Here is a 19,846-nt window from a genome sequence, read left to right on the forward strand (position 1 = left end):
TGTTTATTTATTTAAAATATTAGAAATGTTTCTTGAATGAATTTAATATAGAGTAAAATAAATTAAATATCTCATGCAAAGGCTTTAATGCTAATAATCTTCTTTTATCTAATGCTCATTTTAGTCTATAGGTGTTTTGTTGGTTTATTCATTTTACTGACATTTGGATAATTTAAAAATTTTTAAAGTAACAATGATTTATTGATAGTATCTTGTCTTCATTACTTGACTAAGTTTAGTGGAAATTAATTGCATATATAATTATAAAATGTAATTACTTAATAAATTATGTAATCATTCATAGTTTTGTTGATTAACATGAAATATGAGAATTTCATAAAAAGACTTTTTTTAGGAATTTAAAATCAGCAGTGGGGATCATCTCTCACAAATGAAGTGAGCAGCAAACTGTTATGTTAATCTTCGAGTTGAATAATAAATACTGGATAATATATAAAATTAGACTAAGTTCCAGTTATTACTGATACTAATATATATAATTGTAATCGGTTTTTAGGTATTAATATCAAGAGTGGAGAAATATTTCCAGCAACATTCCCTGATAAAGGTCCTGACTTGCCATTGCGATCAGCCAGACTTTTTACAGGGTGTTATGAGGTAAATTAATTGTTCTTAGTGACATTTGTGTAGGCTACAATCAAAAATTGGTTTTGATTAACATAGGAGTATTAGTAATGACACTTTGGGAAAGAGGATGTGTATTTACATCTGCAAACTTAATAAATTTCCTTTCACTCATCTTTGTATAAAATTCTGCAGCCAAAGGCCTAAAAAAAGATTGTGTACTTGAGATATGGATGTAATGAAACTCACTTGCATACATTTCACCCATTTGCTCTCTCTTTACTGTAAAAAGTTTTCCCCATTTGATTCCTCCGGTAATACATATTTTCAGTCGCTACAGCTACGTGTGTGTGTATATATATATATTGTCAGAAGCTTCACTAATGTACTAAATTTCCTACCTGAATGTCATTAAACAATTAACATCCATCATAGCCTACATTGATTAAAAAATTGGTTATAATTACTTATTGCAGTAAAATCAGTGGTTATATATGATACTTCCATTTGTTTAAAGTTATAAAATAATATTAGCTTATACTTTTGTATTATTTAGTATGTTAAGTATTAACAGTTAATACATTTTACATTAGGTGTTTCAAAAGTTATTAATTAGCGATGTAGTATGATTAAAGTCAGTCGAGAAATTTTGTTAAACCATTTTTACGTTTAGAAATCAGATAATTTCTGAATAATGCAAAATTTCTAATAATTTTAGTGCAGGCACTCCTACCTACAAGTTTTTTCAATGGAATTTTGAGAAACATAATAAGAGCTTTTTAGGATGGGGGTATCTGTGTAGCACTGTAGAAATGGTTTTTTCCTCCCAGTAACATGGGTTACTGGGAATCCACATGGCAAGAACTCATGTGGCACATCATCTGAGTGACCATATGGCATCTGTTGATGTCCAATGAACACATGGAACATGAAGTTTTTAACCCTACATTTAAAAAAATTGTCTGTAAAACTCACATTATTACAATAATACAGTGTTAGGATTTAGGGACACAAAATGGCTGCAGTTGTCTTCATACCTCTCTCTCTCTCTCCATGTCTTGATAGCTTGACTTCACCAAGGCTGAAGGATAGAGACTGGCTTCTCACTTGTCTTCATAAGTTAGTAAGGGCTAAAGGAGCTCCAACTACTCTGGTGGAATAAGTCATCAGAGTGCTTGTTTCATATTTATTTATTTAAATAAATTTTTTTTGAGACTTTTGTGTAGATTAATATTGCACATCTACCTATTAAGATTCATTGTAGTTTGCTTATCCATAAATCAAGTAAAATGAATTGCCCACTGTTATTGTTAGTGACAGTTCGTAATTCAGTAGGTGAAGTAGCCTTGAAATATAATATTAAGTGTCAACATTAATTTCAATATGATATTCAAGGGGAATATAGAATATTAATTCTGGTATTAGTGCTATATAGTATTGTACTAAATATTAATGATACAATTACTGTATTCTTTTTCCATGTATATTGATCGTTGCAGCTTGTTTAATATGTTTAACTCATAAATTAAAAATAATCATGATAATTGTTAGAATATTTATACTTACATATTTATATAACATTTACACATTTATGCTATGCGAACATCACATTGGGCAGGCTTTCAGGTTTCCAGAATTCTCTTGTCCTCATGTTGATGAGGTATCACATGCCAATATTGATGAAATTATTTTTTGCAGTTTATGGTGGTACTGGCTTTATGACAATATTTTGACATCATTTGCCTTTCTTTCGAGTGTTACCAATTAATATCATTTAGTTGTCATAATAGCTTTGTCACTTACAAAATCTTTATTCCTCTGGATAATAAACTTTTTTTATTCATATTAGAGCAGCATGGTATAAACAATACCAAGAGATTAAAAAAAAAAATTATTGGACTTACTAGTTTTGTTCTCTGATGATGCAAAGTTATCAGAGAACAAATTATAACCGTGACAAGCACACAGGCACTACACAAACATTAGAAACAATTCAATTTATATTGACACAGATCTAATGTCCTATAAGGTGTCATCAGTGAACTTAGTGTTAACCATAAAGTTAATTGACAAAGTCATACTATTTAGTATCAGAATGACTGTCTCCCAGATCTTTGGAAAATTAATGCAACCATACTTGTTGGGGTTGGGGGAATGTTTCATAGCAGATGCTGATTTTAAAAATAGTATTTCAGACTATTAAACGGAAGAGGATACTGTGTAAAACCAGTGTCTTCTTCCGTTTGATCCTGTGTGAAGGAATGTCCAAAACATGATCTGCTAGCCCTTACTGTGTAAAGATGATTGTATCTGTGGAGAGAGAGAGAGAGAGAGTGATTCAGAGACCAGACTTCTCCCAATTAACTTTACCATCAACTGTCCCATAAAGGATGCCTTGTTAGAGCATTAGTTCTGTGTCAGTTACAAATAGAATTGTTTTGTAATGTTTTAGTGTAGTGCTTATGTCCTTACAGGTATAATTTGTGCTCTGATGATGCTGGGTAAAAAACCAGTGAAATATTAGCAAGTTTAATAAATTAGTTTATTTTTTCATTTCTTGGTGGTGTTTATACCATGAAGCACTAATATGAATAACCAACACACCTAAGGCCTTTCGATATGTAAATTTATTTTTAGTTAGGTACTTGACTACCTTATTCTGTAGGCCATCTGTTTCTAGTTGGGTAAATTTTCCACTTATTTTGAGGGAAGTATTTTTGTATTATTTTCTTGGTATATAATGACTGTGTGTTCTTTTAGAGATATTTGTGTTATATTGTATCTTCAATCCACACAAAAACACAAGGAAAAAAGTGAATAATATATATTAAAGGCTGTATATTTCAGCTTGAAAATTACAGGCTGTCATCAGTGGTTAGCATTAATTAAAACTTTAATGATGTGTAATTAAAATAGTCATTCCAATTCAAGTTGAGACGATGAAGTAAGGCTTTGACACATTGCTTTCTTTAAATAAATGTTTGAATTTATGGTGACAGCAATGGAGCGTGTTCAGACCCAGAATATTGTGGTCTCTATCTGTTTCATGGTTTTCAAAGCCTGATTTCCCAGATTTCCTAATGATGGTATAAGAGTGGTGTTCTTGTATTCTTTTTCCCATTGAACTGGATCCAATATGTCCAAAATATGAAAGGTGATGGTCACAAAGAACTTGGGTAGATCCCAATTAGAGCAAGAGGGGAACGTTTATCTTTAGAAATTGGGAACCATGATGACACTTTGTTGATATGTGGCCACTAGATTATACATCTTGAGAATTTAAGACATTGGTTCTGAGATGCCAGAAATGTAATTTATGAGATAGACACTCTACATACTGTTTCCTTGTTACTTTAAGCTAGGAATCCAGCAGACTGTGTGGTTTGGTCTGAGAAACTATTGAATTTCATATATTGTTTGATATTTAAAAGTTCTTGTTGTAATTGTTGAGGCATACAGCAAATAATGTGGGCACATCTTAATAAGGTTTTGATAATTCCAATCTTTTGATATCTAAAAAGGATAATTTGCTTTCTTTTTCTATTTCTGAAGTAAAATTAATTCATGGGTGCAGTTTATTTATGCTTGCTAGAAAAGCAGGTAATGTATCTTTGTTGAGGGACCAGATTGCATAAAATTTCCTTCTGTTTTTATGCAAATTGAAGAATCCCTATGGCATAAGTATCTCTAAAAGAACCATTACAAATCCTTCACAGGAATACAATACAACCATTACAAATCCTAAACAGAATTCACTTCATATAACTAAGACTGGTAGATTTGGTAAATTATCTGTGTTACGAGGTAAGATGCGAGCAAGGATATCCTTTCTTTCTTTTCTTTCAATCTCAAGATATTCTTTTATTCTTACTTTGCAAAGTTGATTGAAACTAAATCTCCTAGTGCATATAATACCTGTTTAAATGAGTCTGTCACAACTCCTGAGTGTGAATTTAACATATTTGTTGCATCTCTGATCTCCACTATAATATTACCTCCACTGTAGATCCTGTCCTCAACTATGTTATGTAGTTTTTAGGATCACTAAACGCTCTCTTCCAATCATTTAACGAACACAAGTGACATCTCAAATTCAGTGCCTTTGTCTCTTAGCAAGGCCCACATCCCATTGTTTCAGATAATTGGGTAGTTAACATCTCAGGATGCCCCTTAACTGAAAGTGAAATTCTTATTCTTTCAAAGGACTTGACTGCTGTACTTCCCAAGAAGATACCTTACTTCAATTTCCTTTTTAACATTGAATGGCATTTATCCACACTCTCTAGTAATGATGCCAATCAACTTCGCCCAGCGGTCTGATCTGTGCTGTTAAAATCAAAGCTTCCTTCTACAAACATCTTGTCAACAGAAATTAAAGCTTAACAATACTTAAGTATTGTTAAGCTTAACACAAGTCATCTCATTATTACAAAATCTGACTAAAAATTACAAACGAAAAATCTCTTTTACTACACAATAGATTAACGTAATAGGAAATGGATTACAACTCCACCAACAGTCAACCAAAAAAAAATAATAAATAAACTCACTGTTAGACAAACTAAAAACTTATTTTGTTAGAACCCTTCACTTCTGTGGTCTGTCAAAGATCCAAAAGGAATGCATTCCTCTTCATCCAATTATTAATTGTATAGATTTTCCAACATATCACATAGCAATGTTTTTTACACATTTATCAAAAGCTCATATTGGTAATTCCTGCTCTTTCATAAAAAATTCTACTGATTTTCTATAAAAGTGAAAAAAGTTTCCATACAGCCTAATAATTTAATTGCAAGTTGCAGTATTTAATTATTTTTCACTAACGTACTACCTCTAGAAGATGCACTTCATTTACCCTCAAGCCTTTCCACTGGATATAGTGAAATTATTCAAACAGAATTCACTCACAAAACAGAATCTACAGGCAAGTTTGAAGAAACCACCTAGGGAAATCCATTCTCTCCTGCTCTTGCCAACTTCTATTTGGAACATTTAGAAGACATCTTTTCTCAACCATACTACTCAGCCTTTGTTTTGGGTATGTTATATGGATGACATTTTTGTGATCTGACCCCACAACAAAGAATAGAGTACCTGCCTTTCTAGGCAATCTGCATCCATAAATTAATTTTACTATGGAAATGGAAAAAGAAAACAGATTATCCTTCATAAACATCCTACTCTTTCAGTCAATGTCAGGTGTACTAATTACTTCTGTTTATCAATAGCCTACCTTCACTGGATGCTACATTCATCAGTAGTGGGCTCACCATTCCTCTCAAAAAGATTGGAATTATCAAAACTATTATGATACGCTCACATTATTTGCTGTATGCTGCAACAATTACAACAGGGACTTTTAGTGGCTTCCCAGACCAGACCGCACAGCCTTTTGGATTCGTATATTCCTAACTCAGATAACAAGGAAACAGTATATAGTCCTATCCCATTAGAATTCTTAAGAAGCAAGAACACTAGTGACTACATTTATTCCGATCAACAAATTATCGTTGTTCCATCTTCTAGAGATAAACGTTCTCCTCTTGCTCTTCTGGCATCTGCCAAGTTCCTTGTGACTGTCACCTTTGATATTTTGGATATACCGAATGTTCAGTGGAAAAAAAATACAAGAACACTAGTCTTATATCATTAATAGGAAATCCAAGAAATCAGAATCTTTGCAAAACATGGAATAGATACAGACTGCAATACCATAAGGTCTGAAATGCTTGCTCCAACTCTGTTGCTATAAATTTGAACGTTTATTTAAAGAAAGCACCGAAGCCTTCCTTCATTGTCTGAACTTGAATTGGAACCATTGCCTCTCAATACCAAACATATGGGAGAGGGTCTTGTTTTAATTACACATTATTAAAGTTTTAATTAATAATATAGCATCTCTTAGTTATGCCTTTGTGTTGTGCAGCTCTTATTGTTTGGAATCAATTCATTGTTCATGTTCTACTTTGTATTAAACTACTGTTTGCCATTGATGATGGCCTGTAATTTTCAGGCTGAAATATATGTAAATCAAATTAGTGACTGTATTTTGCAATTGTCAGCCATGGCCTTGGCTGAATGGTTAGCATATCCACCAGTAGGCTATTGATTTGAGTCCTGCTGTGGGGATGGATGTAATGTGATGATTATCTTTAAACAGTAGATGATTTCATCACTGGTGTGAGAGCACTGCCCTGCTTATTGGAAGCCTTGAAGTGTCTTGAAAAAGTTCCATGTTTGGTCTTTTATTATTTCCATGTATGGTCTCCAAATGAATATATTTTATTCATTTGGAGACCAAATGAATAAAATATATTAAAAAAGAGAGAGAAAATTCTTAGACTATTGCACTGCACTAATGTAAGGTTTACAATTTTTTTTGAGTGCAAGTCACATATAAAAAAATTCCCTTTTAAAAAGAAAAGTGATTACATGAAATAGTTCTTTCATCAGATGTGAGTGCAGTATGACAATTTGTGTAAAAATGTGCAAATCAATAATTTTGAAGTTGCTTAAGGATCAAACTAGATAACTGAGAAGGAGACTTATACATAGTCTATAAAGAATGCAGAGAACAAATCAGGAAGTCTTACTGTTTTGAAGTCCTCATCTTTCTGTGGTGTAACCTGTTAGTAGATAATCTACCTGGATGCTGAAGAAAAGAGGGTGAGCTGGTAATTTTGTATTATGTTAGCTGACCGAATTACATTCTGTATTTTTAAGTCATTGTAAATTCTTATTTTATTATTACAATTCCACTTCTTCAATGGAAAAGAAGTGGAATTAACAGAACCATAAAAATTGCTATAACTGGCATGGCATTATTACTAAGATAGAGGATTGAAACAGGTGGGTTCTTTCTAAATAAGTATAAGATGATTTATTCAGGTAATATTGATCAGGGAAAGGAAGAATAGCTTTATATTTAATTAAACATGATGAACTCCCTGAATGGAAGAGCCAGTTTCTAGTTGAAATTATGTGAAAAATTTCATAATCAGAAACTGGATAAAAAGCTTTTTTGTAGTGAAGAAGAAAGCAGCTGATGTATTTATTTACTTTATGAGGTCATTATTATTGTGGGTAGGCTAAGTGTTAGATAATCTGGAAATTCCATTGTATAGACTATACATAGTATTCTTATTTCCAGGCTATTTCTAGTTCCCAATAAGTAAAAACTTATTGGGAGCACACTGACCATTGAAAATCACTTCTCACTAAGAATGGGAAACTGGTTCATGTTTAGAGGCCTGAATAGCAGATAAGAAACTAATAACAAAACCTACAGAAATATTATGGAAATATTTGAAGAAAAAACACAGTACTAATAATAACATAAAGTCCTTGATGATTTCTTAGGGCACACATTGGAACTAGACCTTGCTAACGTAATGTATAAAAATGTGCATAAATTCCTATAGACTAATTTGAGATTGATGCAATCATTTGTTAAAAATAAGTGCATACAGCATATAAATCTTGTTGCATGAATGTTAAACAAATTTCCAATTAAAAAAAAAACTCATAATGCAATTGTCGATGAAAATTAAAATAATACATTGTATTATTTTGACAGGAAAGGGATAAAATCTTAAGACCTGAGCATGGTGTTTTAACATTTCATTAAATGTTAAAAGTACATATAAACAAATAAGTTAAATGTTTGAATAATTAGATAAAATAGCTAAAATTAAACTGATGTTTAAGCTTATTTTGATTATTACTCATTTTCTTTCAGGAAATCAAAACATGGAAGATTTAATAACCAAATATTTAATTATTAATCTTAATATTTTGGCAAAGTTAAATTGGCATCATCAAGGAAATCATACAATAGTACAGACACATACGTGCAAGCACCACGTTGGTAAGGGGGATACTGAGAAAACAGGAAAACAACAGGGAAGCCTAAGTCCTAAATACTGCCACCTATTCTGCTTGATTCTGTTCTTGGATATTGGGCTAATTGGCTGTGGATCAGTTTCCAAGATCATAGGCACCTTTATGCAACCGTATTTGTTGACATTGGTATAGTCTGTGAGGGTTAAAACAGATTCAAGGAAAAGTTTGGTAGAGTAAATGTACTTTTTCCAGGGGATTTTATGGTTGGTCCAAGGTATTCTGAAAGGTGTCATCTCTTGACCAAAGAAAACTGATAAGAAACTAAAGTCCTATAATTCCAAACCCCTGAATATATGGATTGCCAACTTGTACCATTATGTCCATTTGGTTGATGGTATAGACTTAACTATATACAAACTAGCCAATATGTAACCATAGTTACTCTCTCAGATTATTGGCAATACTCATTTTTGAAATTATGGATTCTACAACTGTGTTAAAATAACTCTTTTAAAAAATAAATAAATAAAAAGAATTATTTTAACATGGTTGTAAAATCCATAATTTCAAAAATGAATGCTGATCACCGTGTAACACTAAAAGAAAGGATTGGCAATACTCCTTTACATGCAAAGAAAAAAGACCCAGTGATCTACAGCTGAGCATAAATTGATATATATTAATTCAACTTTAGTATTTTTCTGTGTCTGGCTCCCACTGATGAGACCTCAATAAAGATTGAAACTGGTCTGGCCCTCCCTTAATGCTTAGCATTATGCAATCTGGAAGGAGTGTACTTTGCATTATGGGATACTGAGGAAGCTGTTAAGTCAACAGTATCTGAGTAGACTTGTCATGAAGATATGTCGTACACAAACTTTGTTTGCTTATACTTCAATAAAGGATTAAAACCAGAATATAATTTCTGTGTGTTATTTAAAGGTGCTAACATTCCTGCATATGAATCTTAGTGAGCAGTTCCAGATATCTGCAAGACTCAAGTCCAAAATAAATCGTGCTGTAGTTCGTAATCTTCATTTTATATCAAAACATCCACCAATGGTTGCATTGTATGAGAGAGAACGTCTCTTAATTTGTTCGGTTATGTATGTAGAGCTGTAAAAATATGTAATCTTTATATGGATTCTGGTAAAGCATTTTGTTGAACAAAAAAAAATTTTTTTTTTCCATTAGCATCACTGGATGTCTCCTGTAGGTGTTTTATCAGTTTTTGTTCGATTTGTTAACAAATTGTTGGTCCAATCCAAGTAGCTCATTATTTCTCTCTTTCTTTCTTTCTTGCACATTCCTTTAAGTAAACAATTTTATCAGTATTGGTTTGAAATGGAAATTTCCTTTAGAACAAGGTAAACTTTTCTTATCATTATCTTTATTTACATGTTGACGAAGAATTTTTTCATTATCAGCTGAGAGCACTGCCATGGCATAAGAAACTGAAGAAAAAATGCTCAAAGGATGTTTGAGTGTTATTTAACATATGCTGCATATCTAAGATTAGGAAAATAAATCAGGTGGTAGTTAAATGGGTGTATATCATTAATTCAGAGCTGGGGATGGGAGTAAGGAATATTCAGAGAATGGTGATCAACAAGCTCATGAGCAGTTCATGCCCTTCTTGGCAGTACAAATTATAGTCAAGAAGGGCAACCATCAGGGTGAGGAAGAAAAAATTAGCTGAGTAGGCAAAACAAAATTCCAAAGAACACTTTATCAGTATATATAATAAGTAAAAAATGATTATAGAAGAATATCTTAAATGTATGCTGGTAGCAGGTAGTTGACAGCAACTAAAGAAATAATTGAATTACTCTGTAATAACAATGAGAGAGAGTATGTATCAATCAAATTGAGATATTGACAATAAAGGAGACTCCAGGACAGAGGTAACAGATTATTGGCTAATCAGTATTCAGGAATGAGTGGATAGACACTAAGGGAGACACTAGACTTTTTGAATGGTTGACCATGCCTTAGTAATTTGCTCACTTTCTGTAATAAAATGACAATTAAGTTAGATAAATGAAATGGCTACACCATGAAATTACTTTGCAAAAGCAGTTGCCAGGATACCTCATAAAACTTATGTAATTGGAGCAAATGGGGATGAATATGAATCATCTGATTCAAGGCTATTCTTGCAATATACTCTATTCCACTGCTGCAGAGTTCTGTACTAGAGCTGTTACTATTTAGTCCATATAGGGAATGATTTGAGAAGGAATATCCAGCATTTTGCTGATGCACAATTGGGAATGGCAGTAGTTAATAAAGATGACATAGAGATCCTGTGGAATGATTTAAATTAAAGTTGACTCTCACTATAGCAGACATGAGTAATGGTTAATTAATGGACAGTTTTGTTGTAACGAATTTCTTTTAGTATAGCAGTGTTCATCTAGTGTCATATTTTCTGGATCTGACTCTCACTGATCAGACCTGAATAAAGGTTGAAACTGGTGTTGGTAGTGGTCCTCCTATAATGCATAACATTATGCACATCTTAAAAGAAGTGTGCTTTACATTGTGGAATACTAAGCAATTGATATGAAATCATCAACCTCTGCCTATGAATAGCCTAGTAGTGAAGATACTTCATATGCAAACTTTGTTTGCTTGCACTTGGATAAAGGATTAAAGAATATAATTTCTTGGCAAATTTAATTTAATTTGAAACTAAGCGAAGAAACTTTATATACATTATATAACATAAGCTTTATTTTGTTGATGGGACTGGATCACAGGAAATTAACAAAGTTAAGGATTTGTTAGTGGCAGTGGATGTGGAATTAAGGTTAGTTTTATCTAGATGTCAATGAATACACCAACAAATAGAGATAGAAGTTATATCTCTAAGACTTTGACACACATTAAGACCTACTGTACTCAGATTCTTGATTCTTAGAGATGAGGAAGAGGTGGAGGGGATCCAGAGGCAAGTGATAATAGGTGTCTTGAATATTCCCAATGAAAATAGATTAAAAGATTTAATCTATTCTCAAATTTAGGCAGTAGATGGAAAAGAGGGGATATGATAGAAACATAAATTATTGATGGGATTTTATAGGATTGATTAATAGTAAGAAATTTTTAGTGCATAATGAGAAGAAAGAGAACAAAGGTTATACCTGGAAGATGTGTATGTGGTTAGCACGGGCATGACCAGATGTTTGGAGTCTTTGATTGCGTTGTCAATGAATAGGTAGTATGAGAACAATGAATCTCCTGTGATTAGTTTTCAGGCTTCATGAGGTGATCCCCAAATGTATGTACACACACATATACCCACACAATTGCATTTATCGATGCCTATGGCATATTGCACAAGGCAACTATGAGGGTGATGCAAATGATTGTTTGCAATTGATTTTTTTTTTTTTTTTTTACTTGTATAATGATATACAAGTAAATCAGCTGACTCCTTTTATTCCCTTATAAAGAGTAGACAAGACCTTTTAAAACCTTATCTATCTTTTTTGGAGACAGTGGGAAATTCAGTCTCCACCAGTTGCCAGTCAGAGATAGCTGGTGAATACTATCACTAATTATAAGTGGCAACTGATGAAGAGACTGACAATCAAGTGCTGCAATCTCTTGGTGCCTAACAAGATATGTTCTTATCTGAAATAGTATGGGTTCTGTGGACAATTTTCTTGAGTTTACAGGATGAAAAAGCGAACTTGCCCATGCCAGAGATCGACTAACTCAGGAACTGGTCGAAGAAAGGCTAAGAAAAAGTTCTTCAAATTGGTGACTAGACTTGAACTTAAGTCTGTCTTCTGATGGCCTAGTGCAGAGAATGCAAGTGCTACTTCCACTGAGCTACACAGTTCTTCTTGCATAATAATTACAATAATAATATACTGTATAAAAGTAGCTTGCTGCCAAATCTTTTCACATTATTGATTGAGAATGCTGAAGTCTGGTAGAAAAATAGCTAAATGAGTCATGAAAACTGGGAAGAATGTTAAAGAAGGTAGCAAAATGATTTTGCAGGTTACTGGAAAAAAAAAAGCATAGAAATGGTAAAAAGCACCATAAAAGTAGTTATATGAAGATTTTGATATTCTGAATGGCTAGAGTAATTACTTACAAATTATTAAATGGGATAACCAGCAACAGAAGAGTCACAGAAAATTAATGGAAAAAGTAATGGAGTGAAACAACACTAGGAAACTATTAGAAGTAATATTTAATACTTCCAATCTCAGTTACAGAGATATCATCAGGGAGTACAAAATGAGACTTGTAACACACACATGCACACACACACCACACAAACTAACTGAAACATGTGGATGCCCCCACCTAATTTGGACTAGTCTGAATTAGGTGGGGGTGCCCTCTATGGACACCTGTGAGTGGCCTAGGATGTAAACTGGGATCTCGAAATATTAGTGTTTCCCATATTTTTGCAAGTTTTATGCAACAATATTTAAATTAGGCTGACTTAAGAGCAGCAGCAGATTCTAAAAACAGTAGTCTATCTCTCTTCTAAATTTACTGTGATCAAGCATGATCACAGTAAATTTAGTAAATCTTTTTTCAGTTGATTCCCTGAGCTGTATCCAAAGCATGGTCATAGGCATGACAGATTGACCATAATCATGACTGCAGATGTATTTTTAATGTTCTTCCATTTGGATGGTAGCTGATCTTCCCATCTGTCCATAGTAGGCGAACTTACAGGAACAATGAATTCTATATACAACTGGAAGTGAGAGGGGAGGGAATTGTCTTTAGTGGAGCAAATAAGGGTAGCTACTTTTAAATATTGCTTGAAAGTTGTGCAAAGATTGTATATGATTGATTTATAGGAAGAAATTTTTCAGTGTATAATGAAAAGAAAGAGAAAGGTCATCCCTAGAAGTTGTGTATATAGTTAGCAAGGGCATGACCAGATGTTTGGAGAGTCTTTGAATACTTTGTCAGTTAATAGGTAGTATGAGAATGATGAATCTCACCATTCTCTCTTTTTTTTTCTTTTTTTTCTTTTATCCACAGAATGATAAGAATTTTCTTGGAGATAATCTGTGGTCTTTTTATAGACAAGAATTTCCTAATGTGTAAGATTTCTTTAAAATAAAATATCGAGGAGTGATAGTTTCTGTTAGGTTTCTATTTTATTTGTGAATTTTTTGGTGTATGTGTATTGGCAATTGTAAAATCAGTTTTCTGTGTCTGCATCAGTGTGGCTGTACCAAGCTCTTGGTTTTAGGGTAGCAATCCTCCCCTGCCGTCACCAGCACACACACACGCACACACACTGATAGGAAAAAAAGTGAGCCGTTAATTTTCTTCCTTCTTTCATGGAAAAATCCTTTTCAAATTAAGTAACCAGATTGTTACGTGGGTAAATAGGTTATTGAAATTTAGATGAAACATAGTTTGAATTACTTGGATATTTAATGTGGATTTGTGAAAACTGTATTTGAACTTTTTAATTATCACTTCTGAGTATCAATACTTATTGACTGTATCCAAAAAATCATTTCATTGTGTGGTTGGAGAGGAGAACCAAATGTTTGGAAAGTAGATTAACAGCGTTTTAAAAGTGGCTATTTGGCTGACATTTTTGTGGTTTTGCTCAGATTTTAGAGAAGAATTTACATTTTCAATAATGTCATTCAATTACCAAATTTTCCAGAGGCACAGCTGAAAATATTAGTAAAATCTTAAAAAAAGTTTAACTCAGAGTCCACTTCAAAATCTCATAGAAAAATCCCTAATCTCTAATACAGGAATCTGCATCAGATTGCTCCACTGGAACACTGAAGTGCATATAGGATTATATTTACATAATGCACATATACCACAGTCAAATATTAATTTATTAACATTTAAACATCAGTTTTAATATTGTTAATCTTATTTAATAAATTAATATTTGGCATATGTGCATTATGTAAATATGAAAGTCCCACAGGTGTCTTATTTAAGCAGTAGGTAATAGTCTTATTATGCAGTAGGATTTTGGGGAAACAGGGGATTTTAGGGATTATGTATTTTGGGGAAACAGGCTGTACAGCTACCATGAGGAAAGAGCATTAAAAATGCATTAAATTCTGAAATATCACACCATTCAGAATCCATTGAATTTGAGAGATTCAGAGAAGCAGCTGTAAACTTACAAGAATGACCACCTCAATGTCTCTAAAATTTGCTTAGCCTTTCTCTCTCTATTCCACAAGTAATTATCCAGTGAAGACACCGCTACCTCCAACCATCCTTGAACCAAGGCCCAGGACTTTTAGGATAAGTCCATCTATCAGCTGTGATTATCTCAAAAAAATCCAGAGATTGCCTTAAGCTCAAGAAGAAAAACAGTATTTTGATATACAGGTATCCCTTGCTTAACACGGAATTTGATTAACGCGCCGAAATTAATTGCAGCAATCCCTTGATATATGTGGCAAGAGTTTTGATTAATGTGCCTTTATCCCTGCAAAGCTCGCAGCAGATCTGACAGATACATGCAAAATGTTTAATATTTAATATAAATATTCTTACACAATTCAGTGTATAGCTTGGAGGTCATGAGTAGCTGTGCAGTCATATGTTACGAGTGATATTCCGCACTGTTTTTTTGCTGTCAGTTTGGTTTAACACATGTTATGTAAAGGTTTGTGATATTTGACAGTAAATTGTATCTGAGAGATACTGCGACCTTCGATGTCAGTATAGTATGTTTTTTTTTTTTTTTTTTTTTCAATAATTTTTAGATTGTAACTGAAAATAAATAAACCATCATATATTACTGAAATAGAGAGCCAAAGGTTTATTTATCATACATGTCCTTTAGGAGATGTGCTTTACATTATGGAAAATACTAAGGAAAGTGATCTGGAGCTTACTCCACCTTTACTACGAGTTGCCCATAAAGTTGCTTATGCTTGCATCTGCCGAAACTTTTAGTTTCTATATATTCGGCAGCACAAAACTCTTGTAGTTTCTATATATTCGGCAGCACAAAACTCTTGTAGTTTCTATATATTCGGCAGCACAAAACTCTTGTAGTTTCTATATTTGGCTATGAAATAATGTTGGATTCAATATCCACTTAATTTGTTCCATCATGTATTATGTTTGCAGTTTTTTTTGTTTTATTGCTTGTTTGCTGAGGTCTGGAGAGTCATTTTGCTTGTTATCATAGAATTTATGCCAATAAGGAAAAACCAAAACTGTTCAAATGACTCTTGATAACTTCTTTTGATAAAAAAAATTGCAGTAAATAATGTAGGTACAAGTATTTATTAAACATTTACTTTGCATTCATTTTTTATCTTTCCTAAAATAGTACCATATAAAATGAATTATTAATACAGTAATCGATCATGGACGAAATGTAATTTTTACCATTGATTCTTAGATTTGATTAATGCGATTTTGATATACACGGTAACATTGAGGGATACCTGTATTACCTATATCAGAAGGAATACAAATGTTAATCATTATCTGGCCAACCAAGGCATATCCAATAGTAAGGTTTTTCCATTTACTGATAGTGCTATGCATTTTGATATTGACTGTAAATCTTATTATCAGATAAATTATTATAACTTATTTTATCTTAACCATTTTTCATTTCTTCACAAAATAACACAAATCAGTGAAACCAAAAAAAAAAAAAAGCTTGTTTCTGTGTTTGGAGTGTATGCCATTGCACTCCGTAAGCATTGAAACATCCAACAATTAATTCCAGGTGGGTATCAAAATGTTACTTTATTAAAAAAGGGTAAAGGTGGTCCCTACCTTTTGATTTGTATCACAGCATTGTCTACAGGGTAAACTTTCCAAATTTTTCTGTTGTTTCATAGCCTGCATTGCTGTCTTGAGTTCTGCCAGTGATATTGGCTTTCAGGAATAATTCCTTATCCCACATGCTTTCATCTGGCTTACATTGGAGCTCTGAGTTGACAGGAACATGAAAGTTTTCTAAGTTGTGCATTTTGAATCTTGCAAAGTTATTGAATTGCTACCATATTGTTTATGCTATGTTGTATATGTAAGTAAAAATATTTACTTTGGTAATTTGTAATATTAAATTTCACTTTGGAATAGTAGTTTCTTTAATGAATAATGTCAATGAAAATTAATTTCCAGATGTTAGATATATATGATTGCAACATAGGGATGTTAAGAATTGGACCATTTAATTATGAGCCAATGAGAGGAACTGACTTATGGTTATCACAGAATGATGAGTTTATCTTACAGGTAAGTCTTCAGTTTTTCTATAGACTGCAAGTATATTATCATGATTAATTTGCTAATTTCTTAAGATGTCATACTCATATAGTGAATTTTTGGTACTTCAATATCTTGAAATATACAAAATGACTAAAGTAGGTTAAAAGAAACAATATTGCAAGAATATTTTTTTTGTTATGGAAAACAAAAATAAAAAAATAAACTAGCTTGATAAGCTAATTTTTGTGCAAATTACAAGTGAAACTACATAGAAATTAGGAGGGATTTGGAGTGCTGTTAGATGACAAGATAATACGTAATCAAGAATTTAACATTCATTTTCAGCAATAAATAAATATAGTAGGACTAGCTGTGTTATGACCATTATGGACCATCCAGTTTTCCCAACCATGTAATTCTGATACTAAATATTCACCAGTACTTGTTGTCATTGGCTTTTATTTCTCTTTACCATTGATAGGGGGTTTGCGTAAAGATTAAAGCCAAATAACTGGGAGGAGACCTCCACATAGTCTTTCAGGAATGTGGACTGACTGGGACTTCTGACCTAATCTCCAATCCTCGCCTTCACGTGGTGCATCCCATTAATAGGTATCTGCTGGGTACTGAATAAATGAGGATGGACTGGCAATTTGGAACTTGGCTGACCAATTTGTACTCTCTATTGGTTTAAACCACAAATACACACATACAACATGATGAGATTTCATGCTGACTGGGGTGTCGCCCAACTAAACAAGGCCCTTGCTGTTTTTGTTGGGGAACCAGGATAAACAGCGATTTGTTCCAACTAGATGCTAAGTTGGAACAAACTCCAACTTAACATCTAGGAAAAGAAAAATAAACCCAACATCAGAAATACTGAAGATGGGAAGCATCAATATAAGGAGTATTAATGTAAAGGAAATCGAACTTGCAGAAGAATTGGAAAAGTGCCATGTGGACATAATTGGCAGAGAAAAAGAAAAGCTTTTCAAAACACTTTAGTTGTATGGGGTGAATGGAACATTATACAGAGCAATACATAATCTATATTTAAGTTGTCATTCAGTAGTTAGAGTTGAAGGAAATACAGGAAGATAGTTTGATGTAAAAGCAGTGGTAATACAAGGATCCACTCTTGTTTATCATCTATATGGATCACATTATGAAAGAAAGTGGTATGATAATAGATTTCAAGATGTTCCAACTTAACTCTTTGCTTTATGGAGATGATGTTGTACTCCTAAACACATCTAGTGTAAAATAATAAATTTAGTTTAATCCTTTATCCAAGTGTGAGCAAACAAAGTTTGTGCCTGAAAGTATCTTCAGGACTGGGGTAAGCTGGTACAACACCGGGCAACTCGTTGCAAAGGTGAAGCAAGCTAACATCACTCCTATCTCAGTATCTCCCATAATGTAAAACACATCTCCTTGCGGATATGTATAATGTTATGCATTAAGGGAAGGGCCACTACCCAGACTAGTTTCGACCTTTATTGAGGTCTCTTCAGTGGGAGCCAGGGCCAAGTGGAGATACCAGGCAGAAGCATTAGCAAGGTCATCTTTACCTATAGGAGTTGCCAAACAGTGTGCCACCTTTTTATTAAATTACTCTGGATTTAGAGAAAGATGTTGAAAGTTTATTTTTCACTTGGTTAGAGTATAATAAATTTAGTTTAATCCTTTATCCAAGTGTGAGCAAACAAAGTTTGTGCCTGAAAGTATCTTCAGGACTGGGGTAAGGTGGTACAACACCAGGCAACTCTTTGCAAAGGTGGAGCAAGCTAACATCACTTCTATCTCAGTATCTCCCATAATGCAAAACACATCTCCTTGCGGATCTGCCTGGTATCTCCAGTTGGGCCTAGCTTCCACTGAAGAGACCTCATAAAGGTCTAAACTAGTCTGGGTAGTGGCCCTTCCCTTAATGCATAACATTATACATATCCGCATGGAGATGTGTTTTGCATTATGGGAGATACTGAGATAGGAGTGATATTATCTTGCTCCACCTTTGCAACGAGTTGCCCGGTGTTGTACCACCTTACCCCAGTCCTGAAGATACTTTCAGTTGCAAACTTTGTTGCTCACACTTGGATAAAGGATTAAACTAAATTTATTATACTCTAACCAAGTGAAAAATAAACTTTCAACATCTAGTGCAGGTCTTCCAGGATTCTCAAGTGAATAACAGCTGTAACCAATTTGGCATGAAAATCAGCAATAAAAAGACCAAAACTATGAAAATAGGCAGGAGCATAGAAAACTTCAGCTGCATTTTGAATGGAGATCCTATAGAACCAAGTCAAATATTTCAGCTATTTAGACATAGTTTTTAGTGAAGATGACAGGTTAAATCTGGAAATAGACAACAGAATAAGCAAAGCTGGTATGGTGGGTAGCCAGCTGAATAAATAATTTGTATGGAATAACAGCAAAATTAGCCAAAATACCAAACTAATTCAAGCCAGTTTTAAGTTATGGAATTTAATTGGGTTAGAAATAAAGCTTTATCAAAGACTAGACCACAGATATAAGAGTTTAGAGAAAAATTAAGAAAGTGAACCAGTGGTATCAATGGCACAATCATATTCAAAATGAAGATGTTAGAAAGGAACTTGACATTATTAGCATTCAAAATGTGTCAACAGAGCTAACCTAAGGATGTGTGACCACTTAAATAGAATAGGTGAGGAAAGGTTAGCAAAACAGATGTTCGATGCAAAGGTGACAGGAAAGAGATCCAGAGGAAGACCAAGGCCTAGGTGAATTGATTCAATCAGAAGTGGCTTAGAAGCACAAAATTTTAGATATGTCAGTATTTGAACAGCTTTTCTCTTGGCACTTAGTTATATGCCTTTTCCAGATCTACAAAACTTAGATACAGATCCTTGTTATATTCACATGATTTCTCAACTATTTATCTTAGTGTAAAAATCTGATCCTGACAACCTCTGTTTTTCCTCAGTCCAGCTTGCATAGTTCATTGCATAAATCTTGTCTAGAACCACCAGTAGGGAAATTCTTCTATAATTCTCACACCTCAGTCATCTGAAATTTTACTAGTGGAAGGCCACCCATTGCAGCTGTTATTGCTGCAAAGGGTGGCCCAATATGTTATTGATTACATCAATTGTGTATGACCTGCCAGGCAAGTAGTGTCTGGATATTTTTGGCAGGTCAGTGTATATAGTTTTTT

General features: G+C 33.3%; 1 protein-coding gene across 2 annotated transcripts in view; it reads left to right on the forward strand.

Moving 5' to 3' along the window:
• Ntan1 (N-terminal amidohydrolase 1) overlaps positions 1 to 19,846 on the forward strand; it is a 129,328-nt gene that overhangs the window by 90,459 nt on the left and 19,023 nt on the right. For both annotated transcript variants that reach the window (XM_090406857.1, XM_090406858.1), the window contains exons 9-10: positions 518 to 618; positions 16,555 to 16,668. In XM_090406857.1, coding sequence (XP_090262983.1) covers positions 518 to 618; positions 16,555 to 16,668 — 215 coding nt within the window. The remainder of the gene's footprint in view (positions 1 to 517; positions 619 to 16,554; positions 16,669 to 19,846) is intronic.

The sequence above is a fragment of the Typopeltis vanoorti genome, chromosome 17 (genome assembly GCF_054136105.1).
Source record: "Typopeltis vanoorti isolate ZY-2024b chromosome 17, IOZ_Tvanoo_1.0, whole genome shotgun sequence".
NCBI lineage: Eukaryota > Metazoa > Arthropoda > Arachnida > Uropygi > Thelyphonidae > Typopeltis > Typopeltis vanoorti.